Below are 20,550 nucleotides of genomic sequence, written 5' to 3' on the forward strand. Positions count from 1 at the left end.
GGACAGAGGAGGCTGGAGGAAGCCCCAGGTATGTATATACCAGGTATGAGTCCCTTAAAGTGAAAGGGATATGAAGGCTAACATTATTTCCTTTTAACAATACTAGTTGCCTGACACTTCTGCTGATTTTCCTGGCATCTGTAATGTCTGAATCACACACCTGAAACAAACATGTGGTTAATCCAGTCAAACTAAAGTCAGAAACATTTGATCTGAATGCTTGTTCACGGTCTTTGGCTAAAGGTATTAGAGGCAGAGTGTCAGCTGGACAACCAGGTAATTTGCATGGTTTAAAACTAAATAAATGTCCCCAACCCTGTCCTCAAGGCCCACCAACACTGCATGTTTTGTATAAATCCACAGAGGTATTTAATCAGCTTTGCACCTGTAAATGTGTGTGGTTTCCTGCAAAAAATCTGTTGGTGCGCCTTGAGGACAGGGTTGGGGAGCTCTGCTTTAAAGACAGAGCTAGCTCACAAGGTATAATGGGCCAATACCCTTAGCAGGCATTGTATTACTTTGCTGTGTGCGGTATCACTGTGTTGTAGAATTAATGGTCAAATAACAGTCGTAAATGATATGACTTGCCAAGATCAATAATAAGACATTAGGATCAGGCAGGCCAAGTACATTTACTGTAGGTGAAGAAAGGGCTTGAACCAGCACTCTCTGAGCTGTAATGAAATGTCAGGTGGTCATCAGCTTTACGGGTATGTGTGAAAGTTTGGTAGCTGGCACAGTCTCAAATGAATGTGTAAAGAGAAACACAGGTAAACATAAGACAGAAATCTCATTGACCACTAATATGCAGCTACTTCTCATGTATTTAAAGCAAATCTGTAGTGAGAAAAAAAAAAGCTCATAAACCTAAATAGAGGGAAGGCTCTGGATCTTATTGAGCCTTCTTGGTCCCTTCATTCCAACACTGTTCCCCTGTGAAGTTATGCCGCCTCTGTGAGCACTCGGAAGCCTTCAGGAGCACTTGTGTTCCCGAGTGCCTCCTGCGGAGGGTTGGCTCATGCATGGGCAGTAACACAACCCGTCTATCTTCTGGAGTACTCTGGGACATGAGTGCTTCCAAAGTCTTCTGAGGGCTCACAGAGGTGGTTAAATAGCTGTAACTGTTGGTGACAGCACTGGTAAGAAGACGTAATAATCCGCACCACCTTCATGCATGTATCTCCATTTATTGGTAAAAAATGACAAACATATTAAAAAAGAACTGTAGGGCAAAACAGTCCGCTGTTTCGGGCTACCTGCCCATCTTCAAGTTGCCCAGTTCTGATTAAAACACATTTCAATGCACACATATATACACATCTCATCCAATCATAGAAGGTATACAAATTAGAGAACCTGATGGGGAACTGATCATTTGCATATACTGACCACTCCTATAGAGTCACCAAGTGTGCTGATTGGCTAAAATCAAATTTCAAATTCCCAGCACAATGTAAATACAATAAAGATCGTTATCAGCATCTCTCATAGTGACTAGATCTCTCATAATGGTTAGATCAATATAAACAAACATACCCATCATTGTATTGGTTCAAAAGCAAGAACGGGTGTCAGAAGATAGATACTCACATGGGGACCGAAAATCTTATAAACAAACCCCACCGGCAAAGTATGATGGGAAAGGTCTGCCACCCAATCAGAAAGTCCAGGGGCGTGTATCAGACGCCGTATGCGAAGAAGCGCCGACCTATTAGAATACCGCCGGCGTGGCGGTGACGTCAGCGAGAAGCAAACGCCGACCAATGGGGAACTTCCGTACAAGGCGGAATAACGTAATTAGTACAACTCAGTAAAATACGGCGTCATGGCAACCAGACGCTCCTGTCATACGGGACCCGCCAACCAATAGAATGCCTTAAGGGCCGGACTACGAACTGCCGCCGACCAATGAATAAAAATGAAAACACTGTTGAGGACGTCATGGCAACCAGACGCCTCAAACACATAGCTTGATACTACTGGGCAAAAATTATAATTGGTTATAGAATAGTAAAAAGTATATACACTTTCCTGGAAAAACTATTAGGGGCAGACTCATTCCATCAGAATAAAAATATAGGAGTAAACTACTCACCCGTTCATGCTTAATAATGAACTCAATTGTATTCGACCCTCCCTATGGAAAAAGACATATAAACATACCATAAATAGTGGTTACATGAATAATTTCAAAAAGCTATATATATACATTAATGAGCAAAATTGAGTTACCAATCCAGTTCAAGATCATAATCCTTATTGAGACCAGTATTAACTGTGTCCAGCTCCCTAATCCATTTGGATTCAATTTTAGACAATTTGGAGTGCCGATTGCCACCCTTGCTATCCATTTTAACTCCATCAATAACACAGACTCTTAGCTGACTTACATTATGGCCACTACGAGTAAAATGTTCAGAAACTGTTTGTTCCATGTTCTTCTTTCGAATGGCAGATTTATGTGAAGCTACTCTATCTTTAAGTCTTTGTGTTGTCTGCCCAACATAACTCTTACCACAGGGGCACTTAAGTAGGTAAATAACCCAGCTGGAGTCACATGTATATCTATCGTGGACATTGTACTTCTTACCACTAGTGGGGTGAAAAAAGATATCCCCTAATCAAACTATTGCATATGTGACAATTTAAGCAAGGAAAGGTGCCACATTGCCTGGGTCTACCTTTCCTCCTCGAAATATCTGAATGTACCAAATTAGTGCGTAATGAGGGAGCACGTTTATAACAAAACATGGGAGAATGCTGGAATTCCCTAACATAGGGGAGTGAATCACCTAATATACCCCAGTGTCGTTTAACACTCCGTTCAATTTGTCTACTGATGGTGCTGTATGTAGAAACAAATGAGACCCTATTGTCACCCCTCCTAGACCCCCTCTTTCTCTCCCTACTACTGTCCAGCTGTTCATTAAGTAAATTAGTAGGATAACCCCTCTGTCTGAACCGACCCACCATTTCTGAAATTCTCACATCCCGTTTATTGTCCACATTCACTATCTTGTCAATTCGTTTGAACTGTCCTCCAGGAATGTTATGTATCATATGTTGGGGATGGAAGCTCTTGTAGTGGAGTATGGCATTCCTATCCGTATCTTTACGGTACAAATCTGTAACCAACTTACCACTATCCTTAATCACAAGGGTGTCCAAATACGAAATGCTCGTCTGATCACTATTAATGGTCAGTCTGATCACAGGATATCTGCAGTGCAGGGCATCGACAAACTCGGTAAGAGCCGAGGGTGGCCCCGCCCACAAGCAAAAAACGTCGTCTATATAACGGTACCAACATCGCGCATGTTTTTTAAACAATGGCGAAGTATAGACAAATGCCTCCTCATAAAGACCCATTAAGAGGTTAGCATATGCGGGAGCCACACTCGACCCCATTGCTGTTCCCCTGCACTGCAGATAGAAAGAGTCATCAAACAGGAAGTAATTCTCCCTCAAAATAATATTCAACAAAAAGAGCAAGAAAGATCTCTGGGGGTCATCATAATCAGAAGACGTGAAGAGGAAATGTTCCACAGCCTCTACACCCCCATCATGAGGGATGGAGGTGTAGAGGCTCTCCACATCCAAAGTAACCAGCAAACATTGATCTTCAACATAATCAAATTTCTGCAACTCGTTTAAAAACGCACCCGTGTCCCTAATGTAAGAGGGCAAACCAACCACAAATGGCTGTAGGACACGATCCAAGAACTGAGCTAGAGGGGAAAAAACAGAGTTAGTGGCAGCCACAGTAGGTCGACCAGGGGGAGAGATTAGGTTCCTGTGCATCTTCGGGAGAGTGTACAGCAAAGGAGTAGATGGATGGATGGATTATAGTTGGCAAAGACGTGCCTCTACCAATACCAGGAGACCATATGCACATAAAAAAAGGAACGAAACCAATCAAACCGAGGGGCAACAGGAATCCTAATAATCAATCTGGAGTGGACACGTCAGGAGGAGAGGCCTCATGCTCTGATTTTGTTTATCATCGAGAGATCCGTCTCCGGACACAGGAACCACAAGACCAGACGTGGTGGCAAAAAACACCACCGATCCCAAAAGAAGGAGTCCCATCCAATTGAGGAGGAGATAGATGTTCCATCTCTTGTTGTGAACATTTCTCAATATGAACTTACACCTTCTGAGAAGAGAGTTCTGGAATATGGACTTTCCTTTTGCCCTACTTTTGTCCCAGATTTTTTCACATTGGACATCGAGTTAAATCGGTTCTTCAGAACGCTCAAACTTAAAAAAATTTTTGGCATTCCCCGCCCCAAGGTGTTCAATTTTACAGCACCCATTACAGATGATAGCTTGTCCCTCAAAGATGTGGGTCTTAGAAATAAAAGTGCATTCATTCCAAATAGTCATCCAGCTATCGATTTATTTATAAAGAGAGTGGGAGATGATCTGAAGAAGGTTGAGAAATCTGTGAGAACAGGGCAATTTAGGATTAATCATAACCTTAACAGCATGGAAAGAGAAGCATTGAGGTCATTAAAAAATAATCATAATATCATAATACGGCCAGCGGACAAGGGGGGAGCAGTGGTAATCCTGGATAGAGAATATTACATCAATGAAATTTGTGGCCAATTGTCTAATGGGTCAGTCTACAGTAAATTAGATGGTAATCCAATTTTGTCGATTCTAAACAAGATAGATCGAAACTGTGGTCAATGAGGCAATGAATAAAGGCCTCATTAGTGACGATCTTTTTAAATTTTTGATTAATCGACATCCATCTACTCCTTTGCTGTACACTCTCCCGAAGATACACAAGAACCTAATCTCTCCCCCTGGTCGACCTATTGTGGCTGCCACTAACTCTGTTTTTTCCCCTCTAGCTCAGTTCTTGGATCGTGTCCTACAGCCATTTGTGGTTGGTTTGCCCTCTTACATTAGGGACACGGGTGCGTTTTTAAACGAGTTGCAGAAATTTGATGATGTTGAAGATCAATGTTTGCTGGTTACTTTGGATGTGGAGAGCCTCTACACCTCCATCCCTCATGATGGGGGTGTAGAGGCTGTGGAACATTTCCTCTTCACGTCTTCTGATTATGATGACCCCCAGAGATCTTTCTTGCTCTTTTTGTTGAATATTATTTTGAGGGAGAATTACTTCCTGTTTGATGACTTTCTATCTGCAGTGCAGGGGAACAGCAATGGGGTCGAGTGTGGCTCCCGCATATGCTAACCTCTTAATGGGTCTTTATGAGGAGGCATTTGTCTATACTTCGCCATTGTTTAAAAAACATGCGCGATGTTGGTACCGTTATATAGACGACGTTTTTTGCTTGTGGGCGGGGCCACCCTCGGCTCTTACCGAGTTTGTCGATGCCCTGCACTGCAGATATCCTGTGATCAGACTGACCATTAATAGTGATCAGACGAGCATTTCGTATTTGGACACCCTTGTGATTAAGGATAGTGGTAAGTTGGTTACAGATTTGTACCGTAAAGATACGGATAGGAATGCCATACTCCACTACAAGAGCTTCCATCCCCAACATATGATACATAACATTCCTGGAGGACAGTTCAAACGAATTGACAAGATAGTGAATGTGGACAATAAACGGGATGTGAGAATTTCAGAAATGGTGGGTCGGTTCAGACAGAGGGGTTATCCTACTAATTTACTTAATGAACAGCTGGACAGTAGTAGGGAGAGAAAGAGGGGGTCTAGGAGGGGTGACAATAGGGTCTCATTTGTTTCTACATACAGCACCATCAGTAGACAAATTGAACGGAGTGTTAAACGACACTGGGGTATATTAGGTGATTCACTCCCCTATGTTAGGGAATTCCAGCATTCTCCCATGTTTTGTTATAAACGTGCTCCCTCATTACGCACTAATTTGGTACATTCAGATATTTCGAGGAGGAAAGGTAGACCCAGGCAATGTGGCACCTTTCCTTGCTTAAATTGTCACATATGCAATAGTTTGATTAGGGGATATCATTTTTTTCACCCCACTAGTGGTAAGAAGTACAATGTCCACGATAGATATACATGTGACTCCAGCTGGGTTATTTACCTACTTAAGTGCCCCTGTGGTAAGAGTTATGTTGGGCAGACAACACAAAGACTTAAAGATAGAGTAGCTTCACATAAATCTGCCATTCGAAAGAAGAACATGGAACAAACAGTTTCTGAACATTTTACTCGTAGTGGCCATAATGTAAGTCAGCTAAGAGTCTGTGTTATTGATGGAGTTAAAATGGATAGCAAGGGTGGCAATCGGCACTCCAAATTGTCTAAAATTGAATCCAAATGGATTAGGGAGCTGGACACAGTTAATACTGGTCTCAATAAGGATTATGATCTTGAACTGGATTGGTAACTCAATTTTGCTCATTAATGTATATATATAGCTTTTTGAAATTATTCATGTAACCACTATTTATGGTATGTTTATATGTCTTTTTCCATAGGGAGGGTCGAATACAATTGAGTTCATTATTAAGCATGAACGGGTGAGTAGTTTACTCCTATATTTTTATTCTGATGGAATGAGTCTGCCCCTAATAGTTTTTCCAGGAAAGTGTATATACTTTTTACTGTTCTATAACCAATTATAATTTTTGCCCAGTAGTATCAAGCTATGTGTTTGAGGCGTCTGGTTGCCATGACGTCCTCAACAGTGTTTTCATTTTTATTCATTGGTCGGCGGCAGTTCGTAGTCCGGCCCTTAAGGCATTCTATTGGTTGGCGGGTCCCGTATGACAGGAGCGTCTGGTTGCCATGACGCCGTATTTTACTGAGTTGTACTAATTACGTTATTCCGCCTTGTACGGAAGTTCCCCATTGGTCGGCGTTTGCTTCTCGCTGACGTCACCGCCACGCCGGCGGTATTCTAATAGGTCGGCGCTTCTTCGCATACGGCGTCTGATACACGCCCCTGGACTTTCTGATTGGGTGGCAGACCTTTCCCATCATACTTTGCCGGTGGGGTTTGTTTATAAGATTTTCGGTCCCCATGTGAGTATCTATCTTCTGACACCCGTTCTTGCTTTTGAACCAATACAATGATGGGTATGTTTGTTTATATTGTTTATATTGATCTAACCATTATGAGAGATCTAGTCACTATGAGAGATGCTGATAACGATCTTTATTGTATTTACATTGTGCTGGGAATTTGAAATTTGATTTTAGCCAATCAGCACACTTGGTGACTCTATAGGAGTGGTCAGTATATGCAAATGATCCGTTCCCCATCAGGTTCTCTAATTTGTATACCTTCTATGATTGGATGAGATGTGTATATATGTGTGCATTGAAATGTGTTTTAATCAGAACTGGGCAACTTGAAGATGGGCAGGTAGCCCGAAACAGCGGACTGTTTTGCCCTACAGTTCTTTTTTAATATGTTTGTCATTTTTTACCAATAAATGGAGATACATGCATGAAGGTGGTGCGGATTATTACGTTTTGATACTACTGAATCCTGTGGTGTCCGGGATTTTTCTCCAGCACACCTACCATTCCTGACTGGATGGTTTGCCAGTGAGTGCTACCCTATACATAGGAGCACTGGTAAGAAGGACAGGGAAGGCTCAATTGGATTCAGAGCCTTCCCTCTCCACAGGTAAGTATCTGACTTGATCACTTAAAGGGACACTGTAGGGGGGTCGGGGGAAAATGAGTTGAACTTACCCGGGGCTTCTAATGATCCCCTGCAGACATCCTGTGCCTGCGCAGCCACTCACCAATGCTCCTGCCCCGCCTCCGGTTCACTTCTGGAGTTTCAGACTTAAAAGTCTGAAAACCACTGCGCCTGCGTTGCCGTGTCCTCGATCCCGCTGATGTCACCAGGAGCATACTGCGCAGACCCAGTATGGGGGTCTGTGTCTGCGCAGTATGCTCCTGGTGACATTAGCGGGATCGAGGACATGGCAACGCAGGCGCAGTGGTTTTCAGACTTTAAAGTCTGAAATTCCAGAAGTGAACTGGAGGCGGGGCTGGAGCATCGGTGAGTGGCTGCGCGGGCACAGGATGTCTGCGGGGGACTGTTAAAAGCCCCCGGTAAGTTCAACTCATTTTCCCTCAACCCCCTACAGTATCCCTTTAAGATTTACTTTAAACAGAGGTCATACAACACTTTACAGTTACAGAAATAGGCCAGTTTTAAGACACATTTACAGTATAAACTATAAACTTGATTTCATTAAAGGAGTACTGTAGGGGGTAAAAGAGTTGAATTTTCCTGTAGCTTCTAACGGTCCCCTGCAGACGCCCTGTGCCCGCGCAGCCACTCACCGATGCTCCATTCCTCGCCGCCGGTTCACTTCCCAGAAGGCCTGCGCAGTACGCTCCCGGTTATGTCAGCGGGAGTGAGGACGCAGGTGCAGTGGTTTCCAACAGTAGTCGCACATTCCGGAAGTGAAGCGGAGGCGGGGCCAAAGCATCGGTGAGTGGCTGTGCGGGCACAGGACATCAGCGGGGGACCGTTACAAGCCCCAGGTAAGTTCAACTCTTTTACTTTTTTCCTTTATCACCCCTTAACGTACTCCTTTAAGACCCAGGAAGTTAACACGTAATCCTTTATTTTCCATTGTTGAGCAATTCGCTGACATAGTTCCATGCAGCTCCTCTAAACTATAGCTATAACTACAGCATTGATCTAACTTGAATTTCTCCTTGATTTTTATTTCTGTGTCTTAAATATTCTCAACCATTTTCATTTTTGGTAGTTTTATGTCAATATCAGCTCCCTATTACAACATTGTATTCCAAGAACCTCCCCTTATTAAACTTTAATGCCACTGAAATAATGGTTTCTTACCAATTAAATGAATAAAAGCTCAAGCATGATTCCACAGTAGAATACAAGATACAACTATTATCCACCATGTACGTCGCTGCTCTGCAGTGGTGGCTTCAGTTTCATACTTTTTTTGGGGGGGGGGGGGGGAGGAGGACAAAGGGGATAGGCTGGCTGGTGGGGCCCATTTGAGTGATCAAAATCCATGTAATGTATGGCATGTATTCTCTAACTCGGGATAAAATTAAGGCTAACTAGTCCAGCAATTATGGGAACCAAATCTAAACCTCACAAATAGAACTCAGAGGCTTTTGAGATGATTGTTCAAATGATGGTGCTATTACAGTGGAGGAAATAATTATTTGACCCCTCACTGATTTTGTAAGTTTGTCCAATGACAAAACAAAGAAATGAAGTCTCAGAACAGTATCATTTCAATGGTAGGTTTATTTTAACAGTGGCAGATAGCACATCAAAAGGAAAATCGAAAAAATAACCTTAAATAAAAGATAGCAACTGATTTGCATTTCATTGAGTGAAATAAGTTTTTGAACCCTCTAACAATAAAAGACTTAATACTTAGTGGAAAAACCCTTGTTTGCAAGCACAGAGGTCAAACGTTTCTTATAATTGATGGCCAAGTTTGCACACATTTTAGGAGGAATGTTGGTCCACTCCTCTTTGCAAATCATCTCCAAATCCCTAAGGTTTCGAGGCTGTCTCTGTGCAACTCTGAGCTTGAGCTCCCTCCATAGGTTTTCTATTGGATTAAGGTCCGGAGACTGACTAGGCCACTCCATGACCTTAATGTGCTTCTTCTTGAGCCACTCCTTTGTTGCCTTTGCTGTATGTTTTGGGTCATTGTCGTGCTGGAACACCCATCCACGACCCATTTTCAGTTTCCTGGCAGAGGGAAGGAGGTTGTCGTTCAGGATTTCACGATACATGGCTCCGTCCATTTTCCCGTTAATGTGATTAAGTTGTCTTGTGCCCTTAGCAGAAAAACACCCCCAAAGCAAAATGTTTCCACCCCCATGCTTGACGGTGGGGACGGTGTTTTGGGGGTCATAGGCAGCATTTTTCTTCCTCCAAACACAGCGAGTTGAGTTAATGCCAAAGAGCTTTATTTTGGTCTCATCAGACCACAGCACCTTCTCCCAGTCACTCACAGAATCATTCAGGTGTTCATTGGCAAACTTCAGACGGGCCTGCACATGTGCCTTCTTGAGCAGGGGGACCTTACGAGCCCTGCAGGATTTTAATCCATTGCGGTGTAATGTGTTTCCAATGGTTTTCTTGGTGACTGTGGTCCCTGCTAATTTGAGGTCATTCACTAACTCCTCCCGTGTAGTTCTAGGATGCTTTTTCACCTTTCTCAGAACCATTGACACCCCACGAGGTGAGATCTTGCGTGGAGCCCCAAAGCGATGGTCCTTCCATTTTCGAACAATCGCACCAACAGTTGTCACCTTCTCTCCCAGCTTCTTGCTAATGGTTTTGTAGCCCATTCCAGCCTTGTGCAGGTCTACAATTTTGTCTCTGACATCCTTGGACAGCTCTTTGGTCTTTCCCATGTTGGAGAGTTTAGAGTTAGCTTGATTGATTGATTCTGTGGACAGGTGTCTTTTATACAGGTGACTAGTTAAGACAGGTGTCCTTAATGAGGGTGACTAATTGAGTAGAAGTGTCTAACCACTCTGTGGGAGCCAGAACTCTTAATGGTTGGTAGGGGTTCAAAAACGTATTTCACTCAATGAAATGCAAATCAGTTGCTATCTTTTATTTAAGGTTATTTTTTCGATTTTCCTTTTGATGTGCTATCTGCCACTGTTAAAATAAACCTACCATTGAAATGATACTGTTCTGAGACTTCATTTCTTTATTTTGTCATTGGACAAACTTACAAAATCAGTGAGGGGTCAAATAATTATTTCCTCCACTGTATTGAAGAAAAAGTTACCTACAGATGTACTTGTCTAGTTTGCCGGCATGCTTACATAGCTACATCGTTACATAGCTTACATAGCTACCTGGGTTGAAAAAAGTCACATATCCACAGAGCTCAACCAGAAAATAAAGTACACCACCAGTCTGCTCCCTCACATATCCCTGTTGATCCAGATAGCAATCAGATAAAATCCCTGGATCAACACCACTGGACATTACATAGTAATTATAGCCATGAATGTCTTTCAATGCAAGTAAAGCATCTAAGCCTCCTTTAAATGCAGATATAGAATTTGCCATAACTACTTCCTGTGGCAATGCATTCCACATCTTAATCACTCTTACTGTAAAGAACCCGTTCCTAAATAAATGGCTAAAACGTTTTCCCTCCATGTGCAGATCGTGTCCTCTAGTACTTTGTGAAAGCCTAGGGACAAAAAGCTCATCCGCCAAGCTTTTATATTGCCCTTTGATGTATTAATACATGTTAATTAGATCCCCTCTAAGGCGTCTTTTCTCAAGACTAAATAAACTCAGTTTATCTAACCTTTCTTGGTAAGTGAGACCTTCCATCCCTCGTATCGGTTTTGTTGCTAGTCTCTGCACCTGCTCTAAAACTGCAATATCTTTCCTGTAATGTGGTGCCCAGAACTGAATTCCATATTCCAGATGTGGCTTTATTAGAGAGTTAAACGGTGGCAATATTATGCCAGCATCTCAAGTTTTTATTTCCCTTTTAATGCATCCCAACATTTTATTAGCTTTAGCTGCATGCTTGACATTGAATACGATTATTTAACTTGTCGATGAGTACTCCTAAGTCCTTCTCCAAGTTTGATGTCTCCATCTGTCTTCCGTTTGTTTTGTATGGTGGTAGACCATTGGTACGACCAAAATGCATGACTTTACATGTTTCAACATTGAATTTTTATCTGCCATTTATGTGCCCATAAGCCATCCTATCCAGATCCTGTTGCAATATGTCACTATCTTCCTGAGAGTTGATGATTCTGCACAATTTTGTATCATCTGCAAAAATAGCAACATTGCTTTCTACTGCATCTACTAGATCATTAATAAATACATTGAAGAGCACTGGACCCAGAACAGACCCCTTTGGGACCCCACTGGTAAAAGTTACCCACTTTGAATAAGAGCCATTGACCACAACTCTTTGTTTTCTGTCCATTAGCCAGTTCCCTATCCATGTACACAAACTTTTCCCCAGTCCTTGCATCCTCAACTTTTGCACCAACCTTTTGTGGGGAACAGTGTCGAAGGCCTTTGCAAAGTCCAACTATATCACATCTGCAGCATTCCCAATATCCATATTAGCATTCACTACCTCATAAAAGCTGAGCATGTTAGTCAAACAGGACCTGTCTTTAGTAAACCCATGTTGATGTTGAGCAATAAGATTATTTTCTACTATGAAGTCATGTATAGTATCTCTTAGTAACCCCTCAAATAGTTTGCATACAACTGATGTTACGCTTACAGGTCTATAATTTCCTGGATCTGATTTTTTGCCCTTCTTAAATAATGGGAAAACGTGGGCTGTACACAAATCCACTGGGACTCTGCCAGTTGAAAGAGAGTCACAAAAGATAAGATAAAGGGGTTTATCTATAACTGAACTTAATTCCCTTAGGACCCGAGGATGCATGCCATCCGGGCCAGGTGCCTTGTCTATTTTTAATGTATTTAGTCTTGCCTTCACTTCTTCCTGCATTAAGTATTTAATATTACAATTGGAAGATTGAGACTCTTCTGCATCTGCAATTTGCAACAGCGTTGTTTCCCTTGTGAAGAAAGCATTTAATAAGGCTGCCTTACCTTGGTCATCCACCATTTAGTTCCCAACCTCATCCTTTAGGAGTCCAATACAGTCAACTTTTATTTATTTATTTTAATAGAGTTAATGTACTTATGTACTTGTAAAACTTCTTTGGGTTAGATTTGATGGCCTTAGTGATTTGATTTTCAGCTTCAATCTTTGCCAGCCTAATTTCTTTTTTACAACTTTTATTGCACTCCTTATAATTTAATCCTTACTTGCTAGCAAGCTGCTCCTGTGTAGACAGATCACAAACAAGTAATTCCAGCCTGTGTCTCAACTCTACAAGTAAGGGGAGTGGAAAGACGCAGTAGGGAGTGAAACACTGTGTGTAATTCCTTATCTTAGTAGCTAAGCATTGCTGGAGACTAAAACTTGTATTTTACAGATGGAGTTTTAAAACAGGATTATCCTTATTCAAAACTTCCTGTCTGTAATATGCAAGATCTAGTTTATTGGCTAATTTAAAAAATAAACAATAAGCTTTAATCTTATAAGCCTTCTTCAGACTCTATTACTTTTAACTGACAATTATAATTTTGTATTCATACAGCGCCAACATCTTCCACTGCACTGTACAGAGTATATTGTCTTGTCACTTAACTGTCCCGCAGGGGTAAGCAGGAAATTTGGGTGCATGAGGCAAGTGGACAAAAAGGGTGCCGCCATTCACTCCCATAATAAATATTGTTTGATGGGTGCTGAACGGGAAAAAAGGGCGCCGGAGATTAACGTTTTCAAACCGCGCCCCGGAGATTTTTATTTTCTAATGGCACTTATGGTGATTTAAGTTTACAAAATGTGCCCGTGACAAATGAGGTTTACAAAAATACTAAACCTATTTATCGTATTTAACTAAAACATTATTTAAAATGTTACCCCTTACTGTTTGTAAAACATCATTATTCACAAAATAAAGCGATCAGTATGTAACGTAAATTGTAATATATTTTTTAGTCACCATTTGTAAAACATTATTCTCCACACAATAAAGCGCTAAGGGGCGTTTTAGGGTTAGGCACCATCAGGGGAGATTTAGGGTTATGCACCACCAGGGGAGATTTAAGGTTAGGCACCACCGGGGGGGGGGGTCTTAGGGCTAGGCACCACCAGGGGGGAGTCTTGGGGTTAGGCACCACCAGGGGGGGGTCTTGGGGTTAGGCACCACCAGGGGGGGGGGTCTTGGGGTTAGGCACCACCAGGGGGGGGGTCTTGGGGTTAGGCACCACCAGGGGGGGGGGGTCTTGGGGTTAGGCACCACCAGGGGGGGGGGTCTTGGGGTTAGGCACCACCAGGGGGGTCTTGGGGTTAGGCACCACCAGGTGGGTCTTGGGGTTAGGCACCACTAGGGGGTAGGGGTCCTAAGGGTTAGGGATAGGTACAGGGAGGGTTCTGTGTGAGAGTAGGTTTAGTTGTAGTGAAATGTTAGTAATATTTACTAATGTTTTACAATAGTTATTACGAACATACTTATATATATTTTTTTTTCATTGTTATAATCAATATTTTCAGATATTATATGAAGAAACAATAAATGAAGGTTATTCACAATAATATGCAATTATAACGATTAAACATATATTATCGTTTTTTTTTTGTTTTTTTTACAAATGTAAGAAGTTTCACTTTTAAAACAGGGAAGATTATCGTTTTCACAATTTGCGAATTCATACACATTAAATGTTTTTTCATTTGTAAAACATTATTTGTAAACAAAATACACATACACAATATTTTTTAAATGCTATTACCGCTTATCGTTTACACCCCATGCCCTTTTTTTTTTCCCCAACGCCCTTTTTGCATGTACGATCTGCAGGGGGGCTCACAATCTAATTCCTACCATAGTCATAGGTCTATGTATCTATTGTAGTCTAGAGCCAATTTAAGGGGAAGCCAATTAACTTATCTATATGTTTTTGGGATGTTGGAGGAAATGTGGCCCAGGGGAAACTCACGCAGACACTGGGAGAATGTATAAACTTGGTGCAGATAGTGCCCTGGCTGAGATTTGAACCGTGGACCCAGCGCTGCAAGGATAACCACTACGCCGCCATGCTCCCTGACAGTGACAATGTTAGAAAATGCAATCAGGAGGGTGGTAGAGAGATTTCTTTGCTAGTAGAAGTGTCATCCAGTTACAACGGAGCTTGCAAGGATTGGGAGGTATTTATGGCAAATATAGAAGACACTTGGTTTTCTTAACACCTGCATAGACTCAGGCTGTGACATGGACAGATTTTTTTACAGACCCTATCCTGATCACTGTACGCTGCTGGAGCCTGAAAGCAGTTAAATGTATGTTACTGAGTTGGCAGAGCACAGTGATTCCTGAGAGGGAGTTCCCCAGTGTAGCGCCGGCAATGCTCTGTTTCACGCATGCCTAAGTAGAAGAAAGGCTCTGGATACCATAGGTCCTTCCTGGTCCTCGGTTTTTCCCATTTCTGCACCATCCCTATTACAAATTAATTTGACCTGCTAGGTCTAATGACTCTTCGGCATTCCTTGTGGAGCCTTTGGAACTACTTGTGTCCCTGAGTAATTCTGAAGACTAGCACATCGACACTGTGTAAGTGCGAATCCAGGCTTGCGCATATGCAGTAGGTATATGGGCTCAACAAAAATACTCAGGGATGGGAGCGCGGATGCTTAGAAAAAACGGTAACTTCCACCAGTGACTGCACTGGAATGGAAGGACTAATCGAGGATCAGAAAGGCTCTATGGAAGGGATGTTTAACTCCAGACCTTAAGGGCAGAGGCTCTCGCACCTTTTTGGTACAGCTCACATTTTTCTATTTCTTACACAATGGCATGGGTATGGTCCTCAAGAACTTGAGTTTGACACCTGTGCTCTGGCAGGGGTGCCCACACTTTTCTGACTCACAAGCAACTTCAAAATCTTCTGAGTCGAAGGGATCTACCCTGCTACTGCACAAAGGTGACCGTTTAATTACTGCATAATTACAGCTTTGATTATTGCAATTATTTTCCTCTTAACTATTTTCATCTGTGGCACTGTGTAAAGAACGATTTTCCTTGTCAAATAACTGGTTCTAACACAGCAAGAATGTCCCCACACCATTGGGAACGGAATAAATAGCAACAAATGAGTTGGACCACATAATATCGGTTTTCTACAAAACCTTTCTACCAACAAGCTGTTTCACAAGTGGCAGGTTGACATTCCTGAGCTGACCCTGGATGGGTGCGATATAATCCTGAGTTGCTTTGTCATCATTAATGTTGCATCTAGGGATAGAGTGATGGCCCTAAAATTTATACACAGGCAGTGCCCGCATGTCCATCATTACTGGTCTCAGGCGCACACAAAGGTCTTTGGGGTCAACATCTCCTTCTCCCTGAAGTCATGCTGCTGGGTACCATTACTCTAACATCTCACAAAGTCTTGGTCGTCTGGGCACTTGTGACCTATGCATAAAAGATAATTCTGAAACTGAATTGCCCTATGTCTCCTTTGAGAAAAGACTGGGTGGCACATGTTCACAAGGAAACTGGTTTTGATAAACAGATTTGCACTAGAAGGAAATGCCACACAAAAAAAAAACTGATCAAAAAATGTTACTATGGCATTTCTGTATGTCAACTGTTTTCTTTATTTTACTTTAGCATTGATATAAGGTGGAGAAATGTTTTTAGTGATGATTTCTGATTTCACTTATTTTATATTTTAGGTTTAAAAATGTTAACTAATCAAAAAAAGGGGGTGTATTATGGACAGTCAAAGAACTGGACAGCGACTCGTCAACGGCAGTTAGGAGTGCACATGCTTCACAGAGCAATGCAGATCTTCCTGGCTGAAGGAGAGCGCCAGCTCCGGCCTCCAGACATACGCATCGGACAATTTTAGTATATCATGAACAGATGTACATTCCTAGAAACTTAATTCAGCACCTTTGATTCACCTAAGGCCTGATGCCCACAGATCCATGGCCAGCCTTTCAGGCAAACTATTGTTCTTTTTGCAAATCACATTGGACGTCCATGGCAAATCAATGCACTCTTCCAATCTGATGGCTCTTCCACCCGATTCATTTGTTCCAAGCAAATTGCAGTGGGTTTCCTGCACCTGTCACATTATATTGATAATTTTTTTGCACATGTGTACAGCACAATACCTGAAGTTTATATTGGCTAATGCTTACCATACCTAATATTGTCTATGAACTATACAAGCTTTTTTCTTTCTTTCTTTTTTAAAGTCTTCCCGTGGTGATGTGACATGAGATAAACATGTATGTATAATGCAAAATATATTAATAACCAGGCTGTTTATCCTTTTTTTTTTATTATTATTTTGCTGCCTGAAAGAGTTAATTTTCAGGCATGCAATTGACAGCTTCTCTCTTGGTATCTTGTCGGGAACATTTTAAACCTCACTGATAAGCAAGCTACAGCTATAAAACTTTCCTTGGTGGAATACAACTTCTGAGGGCAGGGGAGAGATAGAAAAAAGGCCCGTAGTTAATGTATTTTATCTCTAGGCCACTTAAGACATTGTGCAGAGACAATAAAACATTCAATCTTTGTAAAATACAGTATTAAATTATAAAATAATACCATGGGATATCTTAAAAAAAAACAACTGATAAATACAATTGTTTATCTCATCAGTTTATTTTCACCTTGGGTTCACTTTAAAGGAATACTTAAGTCAAAATCAAAAAAATGACTTTTACTCACCTGGGGCATCCCTCAGCCCCCTGAAGCTGTATGGTGCCCTTCGCAGCCTTGATCCGATCCTCCTGTCACCGCCGGCGGCTACTACCGGGTTCGACAGGCTGGGAAAGCGAGTGATTCTCCGCGTTCCCAGCCGCTGTATCACCCTCTATGCTGCTATAGCAAATATGTTATACGCTATAGCAGCATAGAGGGTGATATAGCGGCTGGGAACGTGGAGAATCACTCGCGTTCCCAGCCTGTCGCCAGCTATCGCCGAACCCGGAAGTAGCTGCCGGCCGGGACAGGAGGATTGGATCGAGGCTGCGAGGGCACCATACAGCTTCAGGGGGCTGAGGGATGCCCCAGGTGAGTAAAAGTCATTTTTTGATTTTGACTTAAAGGGATACTGTAGGGGGGTCGGGGGAAAATGAGCTGAACTTACCCGGGGCTTCTAATGGTCCCCCGCAGACATCCTGTGTTGGCGCAGCCACTCACCGATGCTCCGGCCCCGCCTCCAGTTCACTTCTGGAATTTCTGACTTTAAAGTCAGAAAACCACTGCGCCTGCACGCCCGTGTCCTCACTCCCGCTGATGTCACCAGGAGTGTATTGCGCAGACACAGACCATACTGGGCCTGCGCTGTGCGCTCTTGATGACATCAGCGGGATCGAGGACACGGCAACGCAGGCGCAGTGGTTTTCAGACTTTAAAGTCTGAAATTCCCGAAGTGAACCGGAGGCGGGGCCGGAGCATCGGTGAGTGGCTGCGCCAACACAGGATGTCTGCGGGGGACCGTTAGAAGCCCCCCGGGTAAGTTCAACTCATTTTCCCCTGACCCCCCTACAGTAACCCTTTAAAGGGATACTGTATGGGGGTCGGGGGAAAATGAGTTGAACTTACCCGGGGCTTCTAATGGTCCCCCGCAGACATCCTGTGCCCGCGCAGCCGCTCACCGATGCTCCGGCCCCGCCTCCGGTTCACTTCTGGAATTTCTGACTTTAAAGAGAATCTGTATTGTTAAAATCGCACAAAAGTAAACATACCAGTGCGTTAGGGGACATCTCCTATTACCCTCTGACACAATGTCGCCGCTCCTCGCCGCATTAAAAGTGGTTAAAAACATTTTTAAAAAGTTTGTTTATAAACAAACAAAATGGCCACCAAAACAGGAAGTAGGTTGATGTACAGTATGTCCACACATAGAAAATACATTCATACACAAGCAGGCTGTATACAGCCTTCCTTTTGAATTTCAAGAGATTTGTGTGTTTCTTTCCCCCATGCACTGAAGTTTCAGGCTGCTTGTTTCTTCCTGCAAACAGCTTTGCCCTTGTCTGTAATTCCTAAGTATGTGAAAGCCCAGCCAGCTCAGAGGACGATTTATCCAGCATGTAAAAGATAAGAGAGAAGAGAGAAGCTGCTCTAATCCTAAATAACACACAGACAGTGTGCATACAGGGGCCTGGAAGGGGGAGTTCATAGCAGAACCACAACACTGAAGAACTTGGCAGCCTTCCAGACACAGGCTGACAAGTCTGACAAGAGAGAGATAAGTTGATTTATTACAGAGACAGTGATAGTATAAAGTGCTGCAGTAAGCTAGAACACATTAGAATAGCTTTTTGAACTTGTAGGATGATAAAAAACAGGATGCAATTTTTGTTACGGAGTCTCTTTAAAGTCAGAAAACCACTGCGCCTGCGTTGCCGTGTCCTCGATCCCGCTGATGTCATCAAGAGCGCACAGCGCAGGCCCAGTGTGGTCTGTGTCTGCGCAGTACACTCCTGGTGACATCAGCGGGAGCGAAGACACGGCAACGCAGGCGCAGTGGTTTTCTGACTTTAAAGTCAGAAATTCCAGAAGTGAACCGGAGGCGGGGCCGGAGCATTGGGGAGTGGCTGCCCCAACACAGGATGTCTGCGGGGGACCATTAGAAGCCCCGGGTAAGTTCAGCTCATTTTCCCCCGACCCCCCCCCCCCCCCCCCCCACAGTATCCCTTTAAGTGGTACTGTGCAATTCAATTTTGTAGAGACCAGGTAGTCCTCGAATTGCGGACACCCAGCTTACAAACGAACCACCTATATGAACAGCCTGAAAATGTGAAATTTGATTGTGGGGAAAAATTAAAAAAAAAAAAAAAAAAATCCCAAAAACATTGTAGTTTTATAAAAAATCAATATTCCGAGAAATACATGTTCTTTTAACTTGTTGTCATTTCGGAGGCAGTATATCTACGCCCTACAGGACTTCATCTAAAGTCCCAGGGACGTGGAGATAGCCACTGCGCATGCTCCCACACGCATTCTCACCGCTACTCGTTAGTACACTGACCAGTGAATGGTAACACAGCTCTCATTCATCCATCAAAGTGCCTGTGCTTAATGATCACTGGCATAAATGAGATGCTGGTGGTCATTGACAAATTGAAAGTAAAACATACACCACTTCCTGTGCACTGTTCACAGTATAAAGTGTGGGGGGACGACATCTAATGGACAAATAGTAAAATTACACCCACATGCATCAAATTTAATAAAAAATACATAAAATGCCCCATTAATTAACCCCTTACCTCCTCCACTCTCCCATAGTTACCAAAATAAAACACTTGTGTGTGCGTATGTGTGTGTGTATATATATATATATGTATATATATGTATATATATATATACACACACACACGGGGACTCTCAGCTTTTTTTTTTAATATGTATGTCACACGGGTATATTACTGTTACTTTTGCAAATAAGGGCTTGTACTTAGTGACGGGTGCAAAACTGAAAAAATACACCTTTATTTCCAAATAAAAGATTTTCCCCATACACTGTACTAGGGACATACTTTAAAAGTTTTGGTATCCAGAATAAAGGGGCAAATAAAATGTGTAGGTTTTATCCACAGTACCAGGTTTTATTTTAAAACTATAATGTTTGAAAACAGAAATTATATTTTTTCCATTTTTTTCTTATTCCTGTCAAAATTCAATTGGAATAAAATGGTTTTTTAGCAAAATGTACCACCCAAAAAAAACCTAACTGGTGTTGGAAAAAAGATGTAGATCATTTTGTTATGATAAGTAGTGATAAAGTTATTGGAGAAATGGATGAAGGAGAAGAGCGCTGAATTGTGAAAATCGCTCTGGTCCATGAGGGGAGAAACTCCTTTGTGATCACCTAGGTAAACCGGTAAAATGGCATTTTTTTTGCTGTGGAACAGTGAGGGCAGAGGGAGGGCACTGAAGACACAGGAACCAGGGAATATATAGGTATACACACGTAGGCCTGGTGCACACCAAAA

At 42.4% G+C, this 20,550-nt stretch overlaps 1 protein-coding gene across 2 annotated transcripts in view; it reads left to right on the forward strand.

The window, feature by feature from the left end:
- ANKLE1 (ankyrin repeat and LEM domain containing 1) overlaps nt 1-17,231 on the forward strand; it is a 204,319-nt gene extending 187,088 nt beyond the window's left edge. For both annotated transcript variants that reach the window (XM_068233769.1, XM_068233771.1), the window contains one exon: nt 16,264-17,231. In XM_068233769.1, coding sequence (XP_068089870.1) covers nt 16,264-16,439 — 176 coding nt within the window. In that variant the 3' untranslated portion in view covers nt 16,440-17,231. The remainder of the gene's footprint in view (nt 1-16,263) is intronic.
- Nucleotides 17,232-20,550: the final 3,319 nt, after the last annotated feature.

The sequence above is a fragment of the Hyperolius riggenbachi genome, chromosome 1 (genome assembly GCF_040937935.1).
Source record: "Hyperolius riggenbachi isolate aHypRig1 chromosome 1, aHypRig1.pri, whole genome shotgun sequence".
Classification (NCBI taxonomy): domain Eukaryota; kingdom Metazoa; phylum Chordata; class Amphibia; order Anura; family Hyperoliidae; genus Hyperolius; species Hyperolius riggenbachi.